Below are 17,876 nucleotides of genomic sequence, written 5' to 3'. Positions count from 1 at the left end.
ATGGACATTTCAACAATATTAATTCTTCCAATCCATGAACTCAGAATATCTTTCCATTTATTTGTATCTTTTTCAGTTTCTTTTATCAGTGTCTCATAGTTTTAAGTGTACATGTGTCCTTCACCTCCTTGGTTAAATTTATTCCTAGGTATTTTGTTCTTTTGGATGTAATTGTGTATATAATTTTATACATATATATATATATACACACATATATATAAAATTAAATATTTAGTCACTATTCAAATTTCCTGGGTTATCTAATGTTTAGTATGTGTGTTAAACTCAGGATCAAAATAAGGTAAAAATTGCACTTGGTGGGGCCAGGCTTTTGAGTCTTTTTTAATTTTTCATCTCACTATGAACTAGTGGATTATAGTTGTTGTATTTTTGACAGTGGTCAGTGGGAGCCTCTTCGGACTGGCTCTTGAGCCCTTTAGACACACCTCCTGGGTTCTTTGAGGCCACACCCGGGAACAGGAAGCTCGATTCCTGGGGAGGTGGTGCATTTTGTGTCCTAGACCCGACACTCCTGGGGCCCCGCTGCCTTCTAGGGGAAGTGGAATTTGGGCACTGTCTGGGAACTTGATGTTACTGGCTTTTTTCAGTGGACAGAGTAGGAGGTGATGTCTGCCTGCTTTGCAAGATTACCTGCATCATGGGTTTATGCTGCTAGTTCCAGCTCAAGACCTCAGGGTTTTTTCTTAAGTCACCGATCTTTCTCCACAATGAAAAATTGCAGTGGTGATACTTCCAGCAGAAGTACTCATATCCTGAGGCCACTCTGCACACAGCACAGTCTCCAAATAACCGTCTCCACACTACCTCTCAAATGTGAAATTTCCGAGCGCAGCTTAAGATGTTTTTTCAATTCTTTTTGCCCGTGGGACTGGATTAATGAAATTCCTGTGTTTAAAGTCACTATAAATAGATTCTCTCTGGGGCTGGGCTACCAACCTGATTCCACTTTGGTTGAGTTCGTTTTATTTTACTTTCAGTTGTTAGGGATTGCTTTTTTAAATTCTAAGTTTTTTGTGTGTAAAATATATACATGATTCCAAATTTGAAAGCAAGGTGTATTCAGAGGAGTCCAGCTTCTGCCTGCCTTGCTGTTCACTGCTTCTCCCACAGGAAGTCACTTAACTACCTTTACGGCTTTTTTTTAATGTGAGCAGTTACAGATTTATATTCGATTGTGTACATACACAGAACGTGTGTGTAAGTGATAGGAAATGCACACTCGCCTCGCCATGTTTCTCTTCTAGCAAAACGTCCCAGAGGTCACAGTTCCCCGTCTCATGCCCCCCCTTCCAGGCCATCGACAGCATCCACCAGGTGGGCGTGTACTGTCTGGCCCTGGTTCCTGCGAACACCTTGCCCAAGGCCCCTCTAGGAGGGATTCACGTTTCTGAAACCAAACAGCGCTTTCTGGAGGGGATGCTGCACCCGTGTAACGTGTTAATGTGCCCTCACACGTGTGTTACCAACCTTCCCAAGCCTCGCCAGAAGCAGCCAGGTTAGTGTACATCCCACAACACGTCTATTCTGTCTTCAGACTGCGGCAGCTACGCTTGTGTTTAACTGGTGCAGCCCTGTTGAACGCTCCATCTCTGGGGTCGGGGCTCAGAGCCAGAGCGAACGGCACACCGGGTCGGTCCCCACCTCCTGCCCCCCAGGGGAGAGCACAACCCCACGTCCCCAGCATGGGGGTTCCCCCCGCCTGTTAGCACCCACCCCAGGACTGGATTCAGGCCTGGCGTCTGAGCTGTGGAGGCTGCTCCCTGGGGGCAGAACTGATGCCCAAGAGCAGCCCTGGAGCTTGAAATCTAAAGCGCCACTGCGGCCACCATTGTGCCGTGGGGCGCCGGCCACGCCGAGGCCATGGGGCCTGTGGGTGCCGCACGTGCTGCTACTCGGCTCTGTCATCAGCCACAGTCACCGGGTTGATCTAGGAAGCCCCAACAAACGGTCAACTTCCCTTCCCTGGTTTAACTCTTATGTACAGTTTTTCATTCCTTTGGTAATGTAAATTTTTAGTAAATGCTAACCTTTGTTGATTATTACACACATAAAATACCATTAAATGAAACACAACCAGTAAAACAATGAGATAAATACATTAAGAGTTTAGCTGCGGCTGAGGTCAAATCATATCTCCCCAGGGCATCTGCCATGTGGTGAATGTCTCCATCTGGTTTGTTTGTAAGAGAGAGATTCTGTTTGTCACTTAGCATAACCCTTGTAGCTGGTTTCCCGAACACCTGTGTCATAGTGAAGAATTAAATGCCTGCCTGTTCAAATAAAAAGTTGTGTGATGATTACCTCTCAGACGGCACCCACCTCTCACTCGCAATCCCCCCTCGTTTTCTAGAGGTTGGGCCAGCCTCCATGGTTGTTGGGAACCTGGTCGCTGGGAAGAGAATCGCTCAGGCCTCGGGGAGGGAGCTGTCTCACCTGGAGGACAGTGACCAGGCGAGGAAGGTAAGGGTGGGTGGCTGGGGGGAGGAGGGGCCTCCCTGGCGGGTGGGAAGCCGCCAGCACTGAGCGCCCCCCGTGCGCCCCGCAGCTCCTGTTCCTGCCCGACGTGCTGCGCTGGCGGGCCAGCACCACGCCCGAGCACCTGCTCTTCCTGCTGCTCAGCGCCAAGGTGAGGCCGCCCACGCCTGCGGGCCACGCGCTGCCCGCCTAGGAGGGGGGCTGAGGTCTGTTTCCCAGCTGTGGCACTCAGGCTCAAGGCCTCACGTTTGGAGAACAGCAAGCCTTGGCACCCAGGCCCCGGCTGGCCTGCCTCTCTCTGTGGGAGCCTCAGCTTCCACACAAGCCACACAGTTACCTTCCTGTGGCTTTTATATTTAACAGGAAAATTCTCATTACCTTGTCTTTTGATTATGAATAGTATGCATGTAAGTACTCCTAAGTGAACTAAAAGGAAATGTTTATTTTGTAAAGATTAGGAATTTAGACCTTCTACATTTGTTGATAGCTTTAACATGACAAATACTGCTTACTGCCCTGATCCTGGGTACCTTTCAGCGGGCGTTACATGATACCAGGGGCTTCTAGGGTATAAAGGAGAAACTGTAAGTTGTGGGCCAGTAGACAAACTATGAAAACATGAAAAATAACAATGAAAACCCTGCATGACTCTCTGTCAGGCGCTCCCGGGCCAATGAGGACGCTTGTGCTCTGACGTCTTAGAAACACTGGCCTTGGGACTTCCCTGGTGGTCCAGTGGTTAAGACTCTGCACTCCCAATGCAGGGGGCCCAGGTTCAGTCCCTGGCTGGGGAACTCAGATCGTGCATGCCGCATGGTGCAGCCAAAAAACAACAGAAAGAGAAACACCAGCCTGGCTTTCAGTCCTGCTCATTACTGGCCACTGCTCCTTCATTCAAAAATATTGATTGCTGCCTGCTACATACACAGTGTTAAAGAAGACAGAAAAGGCCCCTGTTCGCCAGACAGTGAATTAAGTCTTCCTGTGGCTGATGGAACTCTAAAGCCAATAAGTAACAGTTGACCAAGATAAAGTCAGCTCATGGCGAGAAGCTGAAAATCAGTGCAGCCGGGGCTGTGAGGCGGCGAGGCCGGGGCACTGGGCTGACCCCAGGCGTGAGCCGTGAGGGGTGTGATGGGGCCCGTGATTCCGAGCGACTCCTCTGGATTGTAAGAGGGCAAGGGTGGGAGCAGCGGGCCAGGGGGCCGTGGTCCAGGCGAGAGATGGCCATTCAGAGAAGAGGACGTGGGGATGTAGACGCGTGTGAGGGGGGGTCAGAGGCAGGCCCGCGGGATCGAGGGTGGCCTGCGTGGGGGCTGAGCGCCTGTGCAGATGGAGCACTTCCCAGGGAGAAGGGGGCTGTGGGTGGGCGTGTCCAGAGACACCACCAGGAGCACAGTCAGCCGAGAAGACCCCATGATCGTCTTTAAAGCTCAGAGCTCAGGAGGAACCAACAGAAGACCACCTGGCCTTCTCCAGGTGCATTCCAAAAACTTGTAAGTTTTTGCACTTCTTTTGGCTTGTCAACCTTCTGAGGTTTGAATTGTCCTTAGGTCTCCAAGGATATGCCGGCTTTCGACCCGGGAGGAGGCCTGTGCCTAGCAGGTGGTGTCCCTGGCACGAGGTGGCCCCTAGCCTTGGGGACTGGGGGGGCTCTGGGCCTTTGGGCTCCCGGTGCGTGCCTGGCATGGCGCTCTGTACCTCGGCTTGGGTGTGAGGAGAGTCTGACCAGCTGTGCAAAGCCCCCGGACCTGCGTGGTGCGACCTCGGCCAAGGAGCAGTGAGGGATTTGGACGCTGCACCGGGCTGTCCTGGAGGCCGGTGGTGGTTAGGCCGAGTGGCGCTGTACTTCTCCTGAGAAGGACCGAGAGAGCTGTGAGCCCTGACTCGGGTCGGCAAGGGGAGGGAGGGTCAGCTCGGAGCTGGTCCCTGGCCCAGCTCTCCTCCGCAGAGGCCCAGGTGCAGGGTGCCCCACCAGCCACTCGTCCGCCCAGGCTCCCTGAAAGAGCAGCCTGTGGCGACCCAGGCCCCAGGACCTGGTGGATGGGGTGCCTGAACATGCATCAGGGTTCAGTTTAGGGGCCTGTATTTACTGTTTCTCATTTGCTTGTGTGTGTTTATATTCAAGATAAGGGTTGCTTTTAGGGAGGGAGAGGATGGAACTGGGGGTGTATGTAGAGTGGTGGTGATTTATTTTATAAAAGAGACATTGAAACAACGTGGCAAAATACTAGGTAATGAAAAACTGGATATTTATTACATTATTCTTTATACTACTGTTATATTTAAAATATTTTATCATAATGGCCAAAAGGGTTTTCTTCAGTCGCCAAGTCTTTGACCGTGGTGGACAACCAGGCTCTGAGAAGACTGCAGATGGGTCTGGAGTGGCACCTGTCCTGGTTCCTGACCACAGGGGCTCAGACACGGGCTGTGCGCGGAGTGTCCATGGGTCGTCCCCTGCCCCCCGCTCAGCAGTGCCCACGATTGCTTTCCTAGGGCACAGTCACCAGCACCACCACCTGCATCCAGCTGCACAAGAAGGCTGAGAGAGTGGCCGCTGCTCTGATGGAGAAGGCCAGGCTGACCACCGGGGCCCACGTGGCCCTGGTCTACCCCCCAGGTGAGGACCTGCCGGCCTGCCCTCTGCCCGTGCCCACCCTGCGCTCCCGTCACGCGTGCCTCCACCCCTGTGAGCACTTGTGTGTAATTGTGAGTCCACTCTTGCCTGTCTTAGTGCAGCCTTTCCTTTCTGTTTGCTTTCTTCATCTGGCTGTTCTTCCCGTATCTCTCCCCTTTGTTTTATTACTAGAAAGCAAACACCCTTGTAACCACCAACCAGGTCGAGAAATGGATCTTTGCTTTTCCCGTCCCAACCACCTCCTCCCTTCTCCAACAGTAGCCTCTGTCCTGACCTCTGTGGTCACCATTTCTTCCATTTCTCCGTAGTTTGATCACCCAGATGAGCGTCCTAGTCATCACAGTTTAGTCTGCCGATTTTCTTTAAATCTGATATATTTTTAAGTCTCCTTTAACCTGCAGGCTGCCCTCTGTCCATCTCTTCTGTGGCCCTGGAGCGTCTCCGCCGTCTGGAGTGGCTCCGTGTATGCCGCCGGCCTGGGCTCCCACAGGGAACCCGGGGTCAGACTCCCTCGCAAGACCCTAAGGCTGTTTCTTTCTTTTGCGGAATTAGCACGCTAGCAGCCATTGACATTCTCTGTCCCGCGTTCATTAACGCTTTAAGGGTCACTAAATAGTGGTGTTCTGTCCTTTCTTTTTCACTTATCAGCCGTAAACTATAAACAGACACTTGCCCTCGTTAGTATCTGGTCACCCAGTGGTAGAATTCAGCTGTGAAAGGTAGAGTAAGTGTTGCTTCTTTCGTTCTATCAATGAAATGAATTCTGTTTCTTGTCGCACCCTAGTGGGAGCTTGCTCCCACGTCCTCGGGTGTGACCTCTCGTCCTAATGCCTCCTGCTGTCTGCTGGGACCAGGTGCCCCGGCCAGTTCTCCGTGGAGCCTGGTGTTCACAGCACCAGTTTGGGCCAGGGGCTCGTCCCTCCTGGGCTGGCCGCTGGCCGTTGGCCCTTTCCTTGAACAGAGGTCTGATTTAAAATGAGTATAATAATTATATCTTGGAGACAGGCAGTGGCTCATGAGTTCATACTGCTGCACCTGATCAGATTCAGGGTTACAGGCTTTTACTGAACCCTTCTTGACGTTCCGTCTGCTTTACGCCTGTGTCTCCCTTCTTCCCTACTGAGAATCCTGATTCTCCAGGATGGGAGTCGATAGAATTCAAATATCCCAAGATCACTCACTTGCTTTATCCTGTGTCACAAGCAGCACCTCCAAAATAACGGTAGTAATACGTGACCACCTGTGTGATTTTTGAAAGCAGCTTAAATATTTTCACACGTGCTTTCTCCACCCGTTTTCCCTGTAGCTGTGCTCTCTGTGTCACCGGGGCGGGTGGGGCTGGGGGCCTGCCAAGCCGGCCTCTCCTCACCCTCAGTCCCAGTGACTGCGTTCAGTCTCTTTCTGCCACGCTGGTTCTCTAATTGGTTTCTCAGGAAGGTTCATTGGAACAGTATCCCCTGAGTTCTTGCTTGTTGGTAACAGTCTGTACACTTCGTAATGAAAGTTGTTTTTGCTAGATAAAAAAATCCCTGGCTCACATTTTCTTTTCTTGAGCCTCTCAAATATGTGTCCATTTTCTCCTGGCCTTAAGCATCAAGTCTGACGATAATCTAATTTTCTTCCTCTTATGAGTCACTGGCCTTTTTGCTCTAGGTGCCAAAAGGACATTTTTTTTCCCTTCTTAAAGTCCGGCATATGGTTGTAACATTGATTATTACAGGGCGGCATTCTCTTACCTAAGGTATCTTTGGAAGGCAGCTACGCTCACCACTATACCATCAATGCCGTACAATGTATAAAGTATCTTTAAATAAGAAGATGCAAATCTTTTTTTTTTTTTTTTTTAATTTCAAGGAAGTTTTCTAGAACCGTAGTCTTTTCTCTGTCCCTTCCCTTGCTTTGATTTTCTTCACATCTCCTGACTGCTCCCGTGGCCCACGTGTTAGGTCTTCTCTGTCGTTTTCCCCAGGAGTGTCTCCGTTGAGTTTCCAGTCTCGTCCTCTTCGTGGTTTCTGTGTCCATTGTCTTGTTTGCTCTTGGGCTCCTTCTAGTTCCATCTTCGTTTCTGAAATGATTTTTTTATAATTTCTACTTCTTTCCTCATTTCTTTTTTCTAGTTCTGATTTTGGTTATTCTTTCATATCTTGCATCATTTTCTTAATGCATTTTAGCACATGTTAAAATGGGCTGCAGTTCTTATCTGCTGACCTTGTCTGGACAGATGACCATCTGCCCCTGATTCTTTTCCTTGTACCTTGGGTGGGACTTGGCCCCCGGGCCATCCACACGGACCCCCCACCCCTCCCGTCTCCTTCTGCGCCCCACACCCTGAGCCCCGAGCCCCACTCCGTGGGCCTCTCTGTGTTGGGCTGGATTGCTGGCCCCAAACCCTCATGGCTGCTCACTGGCGCTGGTGAGTGGGTGAACGGTTTCCGTCCCTCGCCCTGCTCTCTGATCAGACCCACAGTTGTGGGAACAAGATGCCTGCGCCTCCCCAGTCGGGATGTCTGGGCCTCCTGGGGGCTCCCAGCCCTCCCAGCTCCCTCCGGTGCCACCTGGCTCCTGTGGAATCCCCTCACTCTGCCCAGTGCGGCCCCTATAGCCCGTCTTCCCCGTCGGCGCCCGCTCTGCCTCTCCTGCCTTATCTTGGGGTCCTGGCTCTGGGAGTTTGCTGCTTGGCTGTTAGGGGATGCTTTTCTCCTGCGTCTGGCGCATGGGTGGTGGCACTCGGAAGACCTTTCCCTTTCCCTTTCCTGGGCGGCCTGGGCCTTCGCTGGAACAGGAATCACAGGTTTCTCTGGCGTGGCAGGTGCTTCCCCAGGGTTGTAGGTGATTTTCTTTTTTCCCCCTTTTATAAGTCTGTTGTTGTTTTGCCTGGAAGCTTGTTAGTTCTAGTTCAGGAATTTTACTGGGAAACGCCTGGGTCTAGGTCCTCTCTCACTTTCCTGCCCACTTAATCTTCATCTCAGGAAACTGTTCTTTTTCGTTACTGCCTTTTCTCCCTCTTTTTCATGCTTCTGGAACTCCTGACTCAGGTTTTGAGTACCGTCTCTTTTCAGTGTGTCTGGCAGGACACGACTTGTGCTGGGCACTTTCTCTCTGCTTGTGGGATCTGGGGGCCTCTTCCCAGGGCGCTGCCATGGAGGGCTCCCTGCCCGGCAGCCAGGGCGAGCTGGCGGCCCGGCCTGTTTCTGGACGTGGACGCGTGACGGCTCGGACACCTCGGGCTCCCACTGGCGTTACAGTTACGCTGCTCTTTCCGGTCCCGGGAACGTGCGGTCATTTCTCTCCAGGACTGATTGCATCTCCCACTCTTCTCGTCTCCCTGGCCTCAGTGTGAGGCAGACATCTCCCCGGCCGAGATGAGGCCAGGGACACAGCCGCTCGGGAGCCCCGGCCATCACCATCCACACCCGGCGGAGAGCCTGGGAGGACCACGGCCATGCAGGGGCTCCGGGCTGCAGCTGCAGGCGTGCAACGTGAGGACATGCTGGGGGTGAGGGTTGCTGAAGTAACAGGAGAATAGGAGAAAAAACGGAAGGAGGCCCAACGCCTCTCTCTCTTTGGGGCATGTTTAACACTGTTTATAAAAAATTTTTAGTGAATAAAGGAAAATGCTTGTTGAAGTCCTGAATTTACAACCTTACCAGCAGGTGGAGAGTATAATGAATAGCTGGAGGGCAGATCCCACCCTGCTTGAAGTTTTGCAGATGCACACCGGTGTGTGTGTGCACGTGTGTGTGTGTGTGCGCGTGCGCACGTGTTGTGCATTCCCTGGTTTACCGTGAGGGGCCAGGACTTTCTCCTTACAGGGGTGTGTGGCCCTGGGGTGACTCTCTGGGAGCTGCAGGTGGGGTGCGGGCAGGGACAGGGCTGCCCCGCATGTTCGCCTGGTGATGCCAGGACAAGAGGAGATGCACACGCAGGGACGGCAGGAGCTAGATGAGCTCGTGGAAGTGAGTTGCTGATGGTGCTTTCGTGTGTTCAGTTTGGTGATACCTTTGTGGCGCGTTGGGCAGAGTGGCCCTGCTGGGTGTGAGGATGCTCACACGCGTGTCGACCTGCCTGCTGGCTCTGTCTCCTGGGTGGTCCCTGGTGGGTGGGCTCAGGCCCGTAAAGATGACCGTGCTGAGTACCCCTGGCCCTGATGGAGCATCGTGAACTTGTAATCTGGTGAAACCCGTGAGCTGGGTTAAACGTTGTGTATTTATTTTGACCCTGGAATCAAAACAGCCTGAGACTGGTGTCTGGTAGCCAGATGTTGTCAGGCAGTGCCTTGTGTGATTTGAGGACAACATCTGGAGGAGTCTCCAGGGTGTGGGACTCAGGTGTCCTCAAGTCGGACTGAGTTCAAGAGGGGAAGATGGGTTTTAAGTGTGGTACAGTTCCCCCCCAACTTGAAACACATGAAAGAGTTGAAGGAGCAGCCAGTGGTCCCACGTTGTGGCGCGGGGTTGAGAGCGGGGCAGGGACATCCTGGCCCATCCCCAGGGGTGTGGGCCTCCCTGGAGAAGCGGCCAGGCCCCCCATGTCAGGGCGCAGATGCACGCGAGAGGTGCAGGGCTTCCGGGTGGGCAGCTCGCCCACCCGCCCTCCATGGCCTCCTCTGGGCCGTGACTGCGCCCCCCGCCCCCCCGGCCTCCCCGTGTCTGGGCGGGGGGTGACCTGCAGCGGGGTGGCTCTCTGTCCCTCCGTAACAGCGCTGTTCGGTGCACACCGTTAGTGTGGGGGAGGGTGGTTTTGTTCAGGCACAGCAGGTGAGGCCCCTGGTCTTTCTCGTGGATCCATGGCCCTGGACATGGAGAGCAGCCTTTGACCCGCTGACGCCCTCTGACCATGTGTCTCCCCAGGGGTGGACCTCATTGCCGCCTTCTACGGCTGCCTGTACTGCGGCTGCGTGCCCGTCACTGTGCGGCCCCCGCACCCCCAGAACCTCGCCACCACACTTCCCACCGTCAAGATGATTGTGGAGGTAGGCAGGCACCACGGCCGGCAGGGCGGACCTGACCGTGGGCCCGTGTGCAGTTCGCTCCCAGGCGCCGAGTCTCACTTGTGCCTTCAACCCCTGTGCCCTGAAGGTCAGCAAGTCTGCGTGCGTACTCACGACGCAGGCCATCACGCGGCTGCTCAAGTCCAAAGAAGCACTGGCCGCCGTGGATGTCAGGACCTGGCCGACCATTCTAGATACAGGTGCGCGTCCTCGCTGCGTTGGTGTGCTCGCTGGCCCCGCCAGGATCAGCCCCCTTTCCTTCCTTTGTTGTAGGGATTGCGTTGTCGCCACGTAAACATAAAGGTTGGCTAAGAGCAGCTTAGCAGCTTCAGTAAATGGTGAGAGGCTACTAACAGGAGGCTCGCCGGCTGGGTGCCTGACAGCCTATGTCCACCAGCTCGAGCCTAGAGCCGGGCGCGCAGAACGGAGGGCGGCTGGTGGGGAGCAGAGGTCCTTCCAAGGCCCGGCGCCTGTGGACGAGCTCCCCTTGCTGCCTTTCATGCCCGCGCAGCGGTTGGCAGTTGCGGGGACATAGACGGTGCCCACAGCACACACACACCCGTCCTGGGTCCCCATCATGGGTGTGTGCTCCCGTGCCCCAGGAAATACTTGTGGGCCCCCTCTGCCTTGGCCTGTTGGGTCAACCATCAAGACACCCCAAACCAGCAGCACCCTCCAGGCTCCATCGGTAACTCGAGGTGCACGGCCACATGGGTGCCAGCCGGCAAGCAGAGAGGGGTCCCTCCTTCCCCATCGCACCTGGTGGGTATAGGTGCCTGTCCTTGCCCACCAGGGCACTGCCCACGAGAGGAAGTCAGGGACCGTGTTGTCAGTGGCCACCTGCCTGATACCAGCAACAGGCACGGGGAGCTGGTCCAGGGCGGCTGGCGGGGTGCCCAGGGGTGGGCCCGGGAGCAGATGGGCTCCAGGGAGTCCCCTCACCTCACCCGCTCCCTGCCCTCGCCTCGCCTGTGCCCACCTGTGCGTGGTCAGTGCTGTGCCCATCTCATGGTCCTGAAGGAATGCGATGAAGCACCCAGATCCCTGGGGGCCCATCCTTAGCACTTACTGTGCACAGAGATGTCGGTAATCCTGGCTCCATCACAGGCTCCGGGACCCTGGCCAAGTCCCTGCTCCTCTGAGCTTTCCTGTGGGGCTCTCTCGGCCCATCTCCAGCCCTCCGTGTCCACCTCGTCCCCTGTCCCCATCCCCACATGCTCGGCGTGGTCGCGAGGGTCCGTTCCACGTGACCTTCTCTGCGTGCACACGCGGCCTGCTCTCCCGCAGCCTGACTTCTGCTCTGAGCTCCCCAGCTCCCCAGGTGCGTCCTGTCTCCTCTCTCCCCACGAGAACCTGAGCTAGCATCCACGCCACCCATGTCTCCTGACCGACAGATGACATACCCAAGAAGAAGGTGGCCAGCATCTTCAGGCCCCCGTCCCCAGACGTGCTCGCATACTTGGACTTCAGCGTGTCGACCACGGGGATCCTGGCGGGTGTGAAGGTGGGTCCTCTGGCTGGAGCTCCCCTCCACTCCGGCCCCTGACACAGTGGGCGGGCAAAGGGCAGAAGGGTGTTGGCTGCAGGTCTGTGCAGGCCCTTCCTCCTCCCAGAGCTTAAAGCAGCAGTTTTGCTCCTTAAAGTTTGTGTTAAATACCAATATACCCCAGGATTAGGTTAGCCTGAGAGTGATGCGTATTTTAGTGTTTTATGGTAACGTCTAAACTTTCTGATTCATGAGTATCTGGCCTCGAGGACCAGGCGACTTGGATGAGTCTGTCACATTAGCAGGCACCAAACGCTCCACTAAAGGTCTCTATTACCCTGAACTTTCGCCTAGAAGATTCCTAGTGTGCCGTGCCTGGGTACTGATTGGTGTGTGTGGGATTGGGGCCAGCCACCCTTGCGGGAAGTGAAGGTGTCCGGCTGCTGTGGGCAGCAGGCACTGCCGTCAGCCCTCCCTCTTCCCTCACATCACTGAGCAGAGCTTTCCTTTCACCCCTTAAGATGTCGCACGCAGCCACCAGCGCCCTGTGCCGCTCCATCAAGCTGCAGTGTGAGCTGTACCCCTCCAGGCAGATCGCCATCTGCCTCGACCCCTACTGTGGCCTCGGCTTTGCCCTGTGGTGTCTGTGCAGGTGAGTGTGCAGATAGAATGTGCAGGTGAGTGGAGGGTGAGTGTGCAGGTGAGTGGAGGGTGGGTGTGCGGGGGAGTGGAGCTGAGTGTGCAGGGGAGTGGAGGGTGAGTGTGCAGGTAGAACCCCCCCACTCCTTACCCCACCCCCAGCTGAATTGCTTCTTCAGACGTCCCCTTTCTAAGGTACATTTTTGACGCCCACCAAGCAGAGGATACATGTGTGAGTGGGTTGGTTTGTGTGGGTGTTTGGTGGGTTGGAGTTCGGGTCTGAAATTGAGTAAAAGAGTAAAAATGCCTTTTTATTAAGTGCACACTCTCCGTTACTACTAATTCCATCCAGAACAGGGAAGTAGGAACCCATCTTTGTAAGCAGAACCCCGTCCCTGCCGGCTGGCCCATCCCTGACAGCGACCCTGGATCCTTGAGTGCTGGTGGCGGGACCTGCGCCCCCAAGTTTTCTACTGAAAGCCCCACTCGGCCAGAGCAGAAAGGGTGGGCTCTGCCGGGAAGGGCAGTGTCCTTGACGGGAGAGGCGCCCACACGCGTGCTGACCCCGCCCCTGTCGCTGTCGCAGTGTCTACTCGGGACACCAGTCGGTGCTGGTGCCCCCACCGGAGCTGGAGACCAACGTGTCCCTGTGGCTGTGGGCTGTCAGCCAGTACAAGGCCCGTGTCACCTTCTGCTCCTACTCGGTGATGGAGATGTGCGCCCGGGGCCTGGGCACGCAGACAGCGGTGCTCAGGGTGCGTGCCGTCCGGGCCTGGAGAGAGCCCCGGACCTCTCCCAGCAGCCGAAAACCCTCCCGGGGCGCCCCGCCCCCTGCTGTGAGCTCCCCACCCCGACACACACCCATGGTGCACTTCCTGGGAGGAGAGGGGGGCGGGCGCAGGGCAGGGTGGGCCCGACCCCGGGTCTCCGAGGCCTCAGGGGCCGGAGCCGAGAGGGCGGAGCGGGGGAGACAGAACCGAGGAGGCGGGGCTCGAGCAGCTTGGCCTTTACGCTCAGACCCGGCGGTGTGCGCCCACTCTTCCCACAGATGAAGGGCGTGAACCTGTCGTGCGTGCGCACCTGCATGGTGGTGGCCGAGGAGCGGCCCAGGATCGCACTCACACAGTCCTTCTCCAAGCTGTTCAGGGACCTGGGTCTGCCTGCACGTGCTGTGAGCACCACGTTTGGCTGCAGGGTCAACGTGGCCATCTGCCTCCAGGTAGGCGGCAGGGTTTCCCGCTGGGCGCCACGTGCACACGCTGCGCTTCTCCGTCGGCCTTGGGTACTTTCTGGTCCTCCCAGCCTTTGATGTTGCGTTTTCCAAATAGCACGTTAGCTTTGAGAGCTGAGCATTTTACTTTAAAAGATACTCTGTTCTTGATGAACAAAGACTTACTTGAAAAAATCAAAATGTTTTTGACCAGTGACTATTATCTGGAAGAATTTCTAAGTTGGATATGGTATGCAATTAATATTCTAAAGCAAGAATAACCTAATTGTTTTTAAGACATCTAGCAATTTTAAATGGAAACATTAACGAGTGTGATAGTTTATATTGCCCAGAATTCCTTTTTGGTACATTAAGATATTTTACTTATTAAAAGGAAACGAAGTTTCAGAACAGCTCACTCCAGTGCAGCGCTGTTTACTGCTGCTGAATGCAGGGGACTCTGCCTGTTCTCCAGACTCCTACTAGTACCTCAGTCCCACTTCTTTCTAAACCACGTTGCATGCCTCACGCACCCACGTTCAGGAGTTGTTGGGAGGAAAGGCCTCAGGGGAACCACAGTTCCTCATCCCCAAGCCCGTACTGGCCGGTGCCTGCCGGACACAGGGAGGGTCTCGACTGCAGAGGCGGGCATCCTGTTGTTCTGGTGTTCCTGCGACAGCCTCTCCACAATGGAGACGGCTGACCATCTCGCTTGGACCCTTGCTGAGTGGCAGGAGGAGCGGGGTGGTCCCTCGTGAGGTCCTCCCATTGTAGACAGTGCGACTGCACCTCGGCTGCTGGCGCAGGGTCGGTGGCTGTCAGCGCAGCCCTTCTGTCTGCTCAACGTCTGGCAGCCCGGCCCCTCCTTCCTGGAAACGCGATGGCATCTGTGTTGCTTATCAGCACGTGGGCAGCAGAAGTCTTGCTGGGACGTTCTTGGTTTGCACTTGGAGATGCAGTGGCGCGCTTTGCTCTCTCTCGGCTGTGCTTCTCACGTGCCTGTGCTCTCTGTGTTCCCTGTGGCTCCTCCTCCCTGTCTCCCTCTGGCCCCCTTTGTCCGCCCAGCTGGCTGGGAACGCTGGCTGAGCAGGTACGACCTTGACCTCGCCCTCGAGGTGCCTCTGTGCTTCCCATGAGTTCACGTGGCCTCTCATGAACTCCAGACAAATACGTGTTTCTTCTGCTCACAGTGGACGTTATTTGACACATTACAAAAGCTCCTTTGTAACTGAATTTAAGACAGAAAGTATTTTCAGAAGCATTTAACCTTCATTTTAATCAATTGCCTCTGGAGGAAGGGCTGTGTTTAGTCTCAATGAAAAAATTTCCATTTTCATTCCAGGGCAGACATAGGTCGCTTTGGGATCTTCAGAGAATGATGCTGGGGCAGAGTGTCCGTGTAACTTGATGTTCCTTATCTAATGAAAAGGAACGTGCTGTCCTGTAATCAGGGCCAACGTCAGCTGTCAGATGAGAGGAGAGAGAGTGAGGACGTCATTCTGGCAAATCCCTGGTGGGGCTTCGCTGTGCTCAGTCCTCAGGAGAATTAGGTCGGAGCGAGCATGGCTCAGTGGAAATGCCTCAAAACCCATAGCAGTGTTTTCTTAGAGACCAGCGGGAATAGAGCTATCAGGACTGAAATGTGAAACTGTTTGACTTGACATCTTCCTTCAGTGTTACTGGAGGTTTCCCTCGATGGTACCAAGCCTTGTAGATGTTTGCAGGAAGGCAGACTCTTGCTGGGAGCAGAGCAGCTGCCCTCCCGGCCCCACCCCACCCCCAGGGCCGGAGGAGCTGTCCCCCAGCTGCACCCGTGTGGAGGCGATGCCCCTGGAAACCACGGTGTGAGGCCCGAGTGGACGTACCTCTGCTGCTCCCCTTGCAGGGCACGGCCGGCCCGGACCCCACGACCGTCTACGTGGACATGAGGGCACTGCGCCATGACAGGTAACAGCACCCAGGCCCCCGGGCAGCCTGGGCCTCCCCTGCATCCCTGTCCTCCCTTGATCAGTCATTCCCACGACCAGGAAGGGAATGACCTTCCAAGAGTGACCGAGCATTTGACACGTGGCTTTTTATGGGGTAGAAAACAAGTAAGCCCATCGTTGGGCAGGACAGAGGCATCATGTCAGCAGACATGTCCCGGGGGCCACGGTGTGTACCTGCGGGTCGGGGTCCCTCCCATCTTTGGAGCCGGATCCCAGTTCTGGATCCTCAAATGCAGCTTGAGGTAAACCATGGTGGAGCTTCCCGGGGGGCGAGGCCAGCTGGCCAGGGGCCCCCCGAGGACATAGAGCCAGCTCCTGCCCTGAGCAGTGCTTGGTGCACCACGCACCCGAAGTCACTGCTCCAAGGTCACAGCAAGGTCCTGATCAAAAGGCTAAAGGCTTGGCTGTTGTCAATGGACTGGCTGTCGCAGTGATAATCAATTTCTGACTACCTTGTGAGTTGCCTTTTTAGAGATTCTTGTCTGTGTAGTAAATTTTATTCTGAAATTTTTCCCTTGTTAATTTTTAGGGTACGTTTGGTGGAACGGGGTTCTCCGCACAGTCTGCCATTGACAGAGTCTGGAAAGGTAGTGCAGGGGACTGGGCCTCCACGCTTGCATCGTCCCTGGGAGGTGCTCGCCATGAGCACAGACCCCTGTGGTCGGGCTGGGCTGGGCTGACATAGAGGCCTCTCCTCGCTGCAAACACACACACACCACACACACCACACACACACCACACACACCACACACACACCACACACACCACACACCACACACACACACACACCACACACCACACACACACACACACACCACACACACACACCACACACACACCACACACCACACACACACCACACACACACCACACACACACACACCACACACACCACACACACACCACACACCACACACACACACACACCCCACACACACAACACACACACCCCACACACACACACCACACACACCCCACACACACACACCACACACACCACACACACACACACACCACACACACACCACACACACACACCACACACACCACACACACACACACACCACACACACCACACACACACACCACACACACCACACACACACACACACCACACATACACACCACACACACACACCACACACACCACACACACACACACACCACACACACACACACCACACACACACACCACACACCACACACACACCACACACACCACACACACACCACACACCACACACACACACACACCCCACACACACAACACACACACCCCACACACACACACCACACACACCCCACACACACACACCACACACACCACACACACACACACCACACACACACACCACACACACACACACACCACACACACCACACACACACACCACACACACCACACACACACACACACCACACATACACACCACACACACACACCACACACACACACACACACACACACACACACACACACACACTTGCTAAGTCTTTATGTCTACATCTGAGTTCCAGTTCCCAAAAGGGAGGACCTCAGGTGCAGAGATCTAGAAGGAACTACACTGCTGGGTCTTGAGGCCACGGGGCGCCTGTTGCCTTCATGGCGGCCCTGGAGCAGCGCACTGGGGCCTGGAAGAACTCAGCCCATGGCCCAGGTGACAGCCAGGAAGTGGTCCCCACCACAGTGGCAGTTTACCATGAAAGCAGTCCAGGCCTGGTGCAATCTCAGGGGCCCAGAGTGGGCTCAGGTGGTGGGGCTGTGAGACCACCTGAGGGCACCCAGGGAAAAACTTTGAGCCACCGTGAGGGACCAGCAGACGTAGAGCCAGGAGAACAGGAGTTCTCAGAAGCAGGAGACGTTCAGAGGAAGGAAGAAGGCCCCAGGAACTGTCAGACAATGTGATGGTGGGGGGAAGGCCTGCGCCCCGGCCCCGGCCTTGGGCCTCCCTCTGCAGCTGCACAACCAGAGGAGGGCTCGGCACAGCCCCTGCTCTGCTCGCACTTGCCCGAGCGCACGCCACAGCTGTCCCCAGGGAGACGGGGAGGTGCCCGCGGGCAGCAGCGCAGGACGAGCCCGCGGTGAATGTGAGGGAGGAGCAGGCGGGGGCTGTGCACCAGCAGGGGCCGCCCCAGAGGAGGAGCAGAGACCTGGGGAGAAGGCTCAGCTGGCGCAAAGGTCCTGGGGCCACGGGGAGGCCTGCGTGCGGGAACTGCACTGGGGGGAGGGGAGGAGGAGAGAAGGGCGCTCTCGTGGGCGGGTAGGCGTGGGGCCTGGGAAGGAAGGCACAGACCCTGGAGGAGGGGAGTGTGGACACAGGCCAGGGCTCCCTTCCTGTCCTTCCCACGCACACAGAAACGCCTTGTGTGCAGCCCGCGTTGTCCTTTCTGCAAACGCAATTCTTAATGCTTTCTGGTGCCTTTTT

At 55.4% G+C, this 17,876-nt stretch overlaps 1 protein-coding gene across 1 annotated transcript in view; it reads left to right on the top strand.

The window, feature by feature from the left end:
- Positions 1 to 17,876, top strand: part of DIP2A (disco interacting protein 2 homolog A) — a 92,134-nt gene that overhangs the window by 68,410 nt on the left and 5,848 nt on the right. Inside the window, exons 23-34 of the mRNA XM_060010182.1 lie at positions 1,315 to 1,516; positions 2,372 to 2,481; positions 2,567 to 2,647; positions 4,996 to 5,119; positions 9,988 to 10,109; positions 10,216 to 10,327; positions 11,522 to 11,631; positions 12,135 to 12,265; positions 12,839 to 13,007; positions 13,301 to 13,471; positions 15,348 to 15,409; positions 15,980 to 16,037. Coding sequence (XP_059866165.1) covers positions 1,315 to 1,516; positions 2,372 to 2,481; positions 2,567 to 2,647; positions 4,996 to 5,119; positions 9,988 to 10,109; positions 10,216 to 10,327; positions 11,522 to 11,631; positions 12,135 to 12,265; positions 12,839 to 13,007; positions 13,301 to 13,471; positions 15,348 to 15,409; positions 15,980 to 16,037 — 1,452 coding nt within the window. The remainder of the gene's footprint in view (positions 1 to 1,314; positions 1,517 to 2,371; positions 2,482 to 2,566; positions 2,648 to 4,995; positions 5,120 to 9,987; positions 10,110 to 10,215; positions 10,328 to 11,521; positions 11,632 to 12,134; positions 12,266 to 12,838; positions 13,008 to 13,300; positions 13,472 to 15,347; positions 15,410 to 15,979; positions 16,038 to 17,876) is intronic.

The sequence above is a fragment of the Delphinus delphis genome, chromosome 4, assembly GCF_949987515.2.
Source record: "Delphinus delphis chromosome 4, mDelDel1.2, whole genome shotgun sequence".
In the NCBI taxonomy this organism is placed as follows: domain Eukaryota; kingdom Metazoa; phylum Chordata; class Mammalia; order Artiodactyla; family Delphinidae; genus Delphinus; species Delphinus delphis.
The sequence above is the reverse complement of the archived record's forward strand: the minus strand, read 5'-3'. Positions and strand labels throughout refer to the sequence as shown.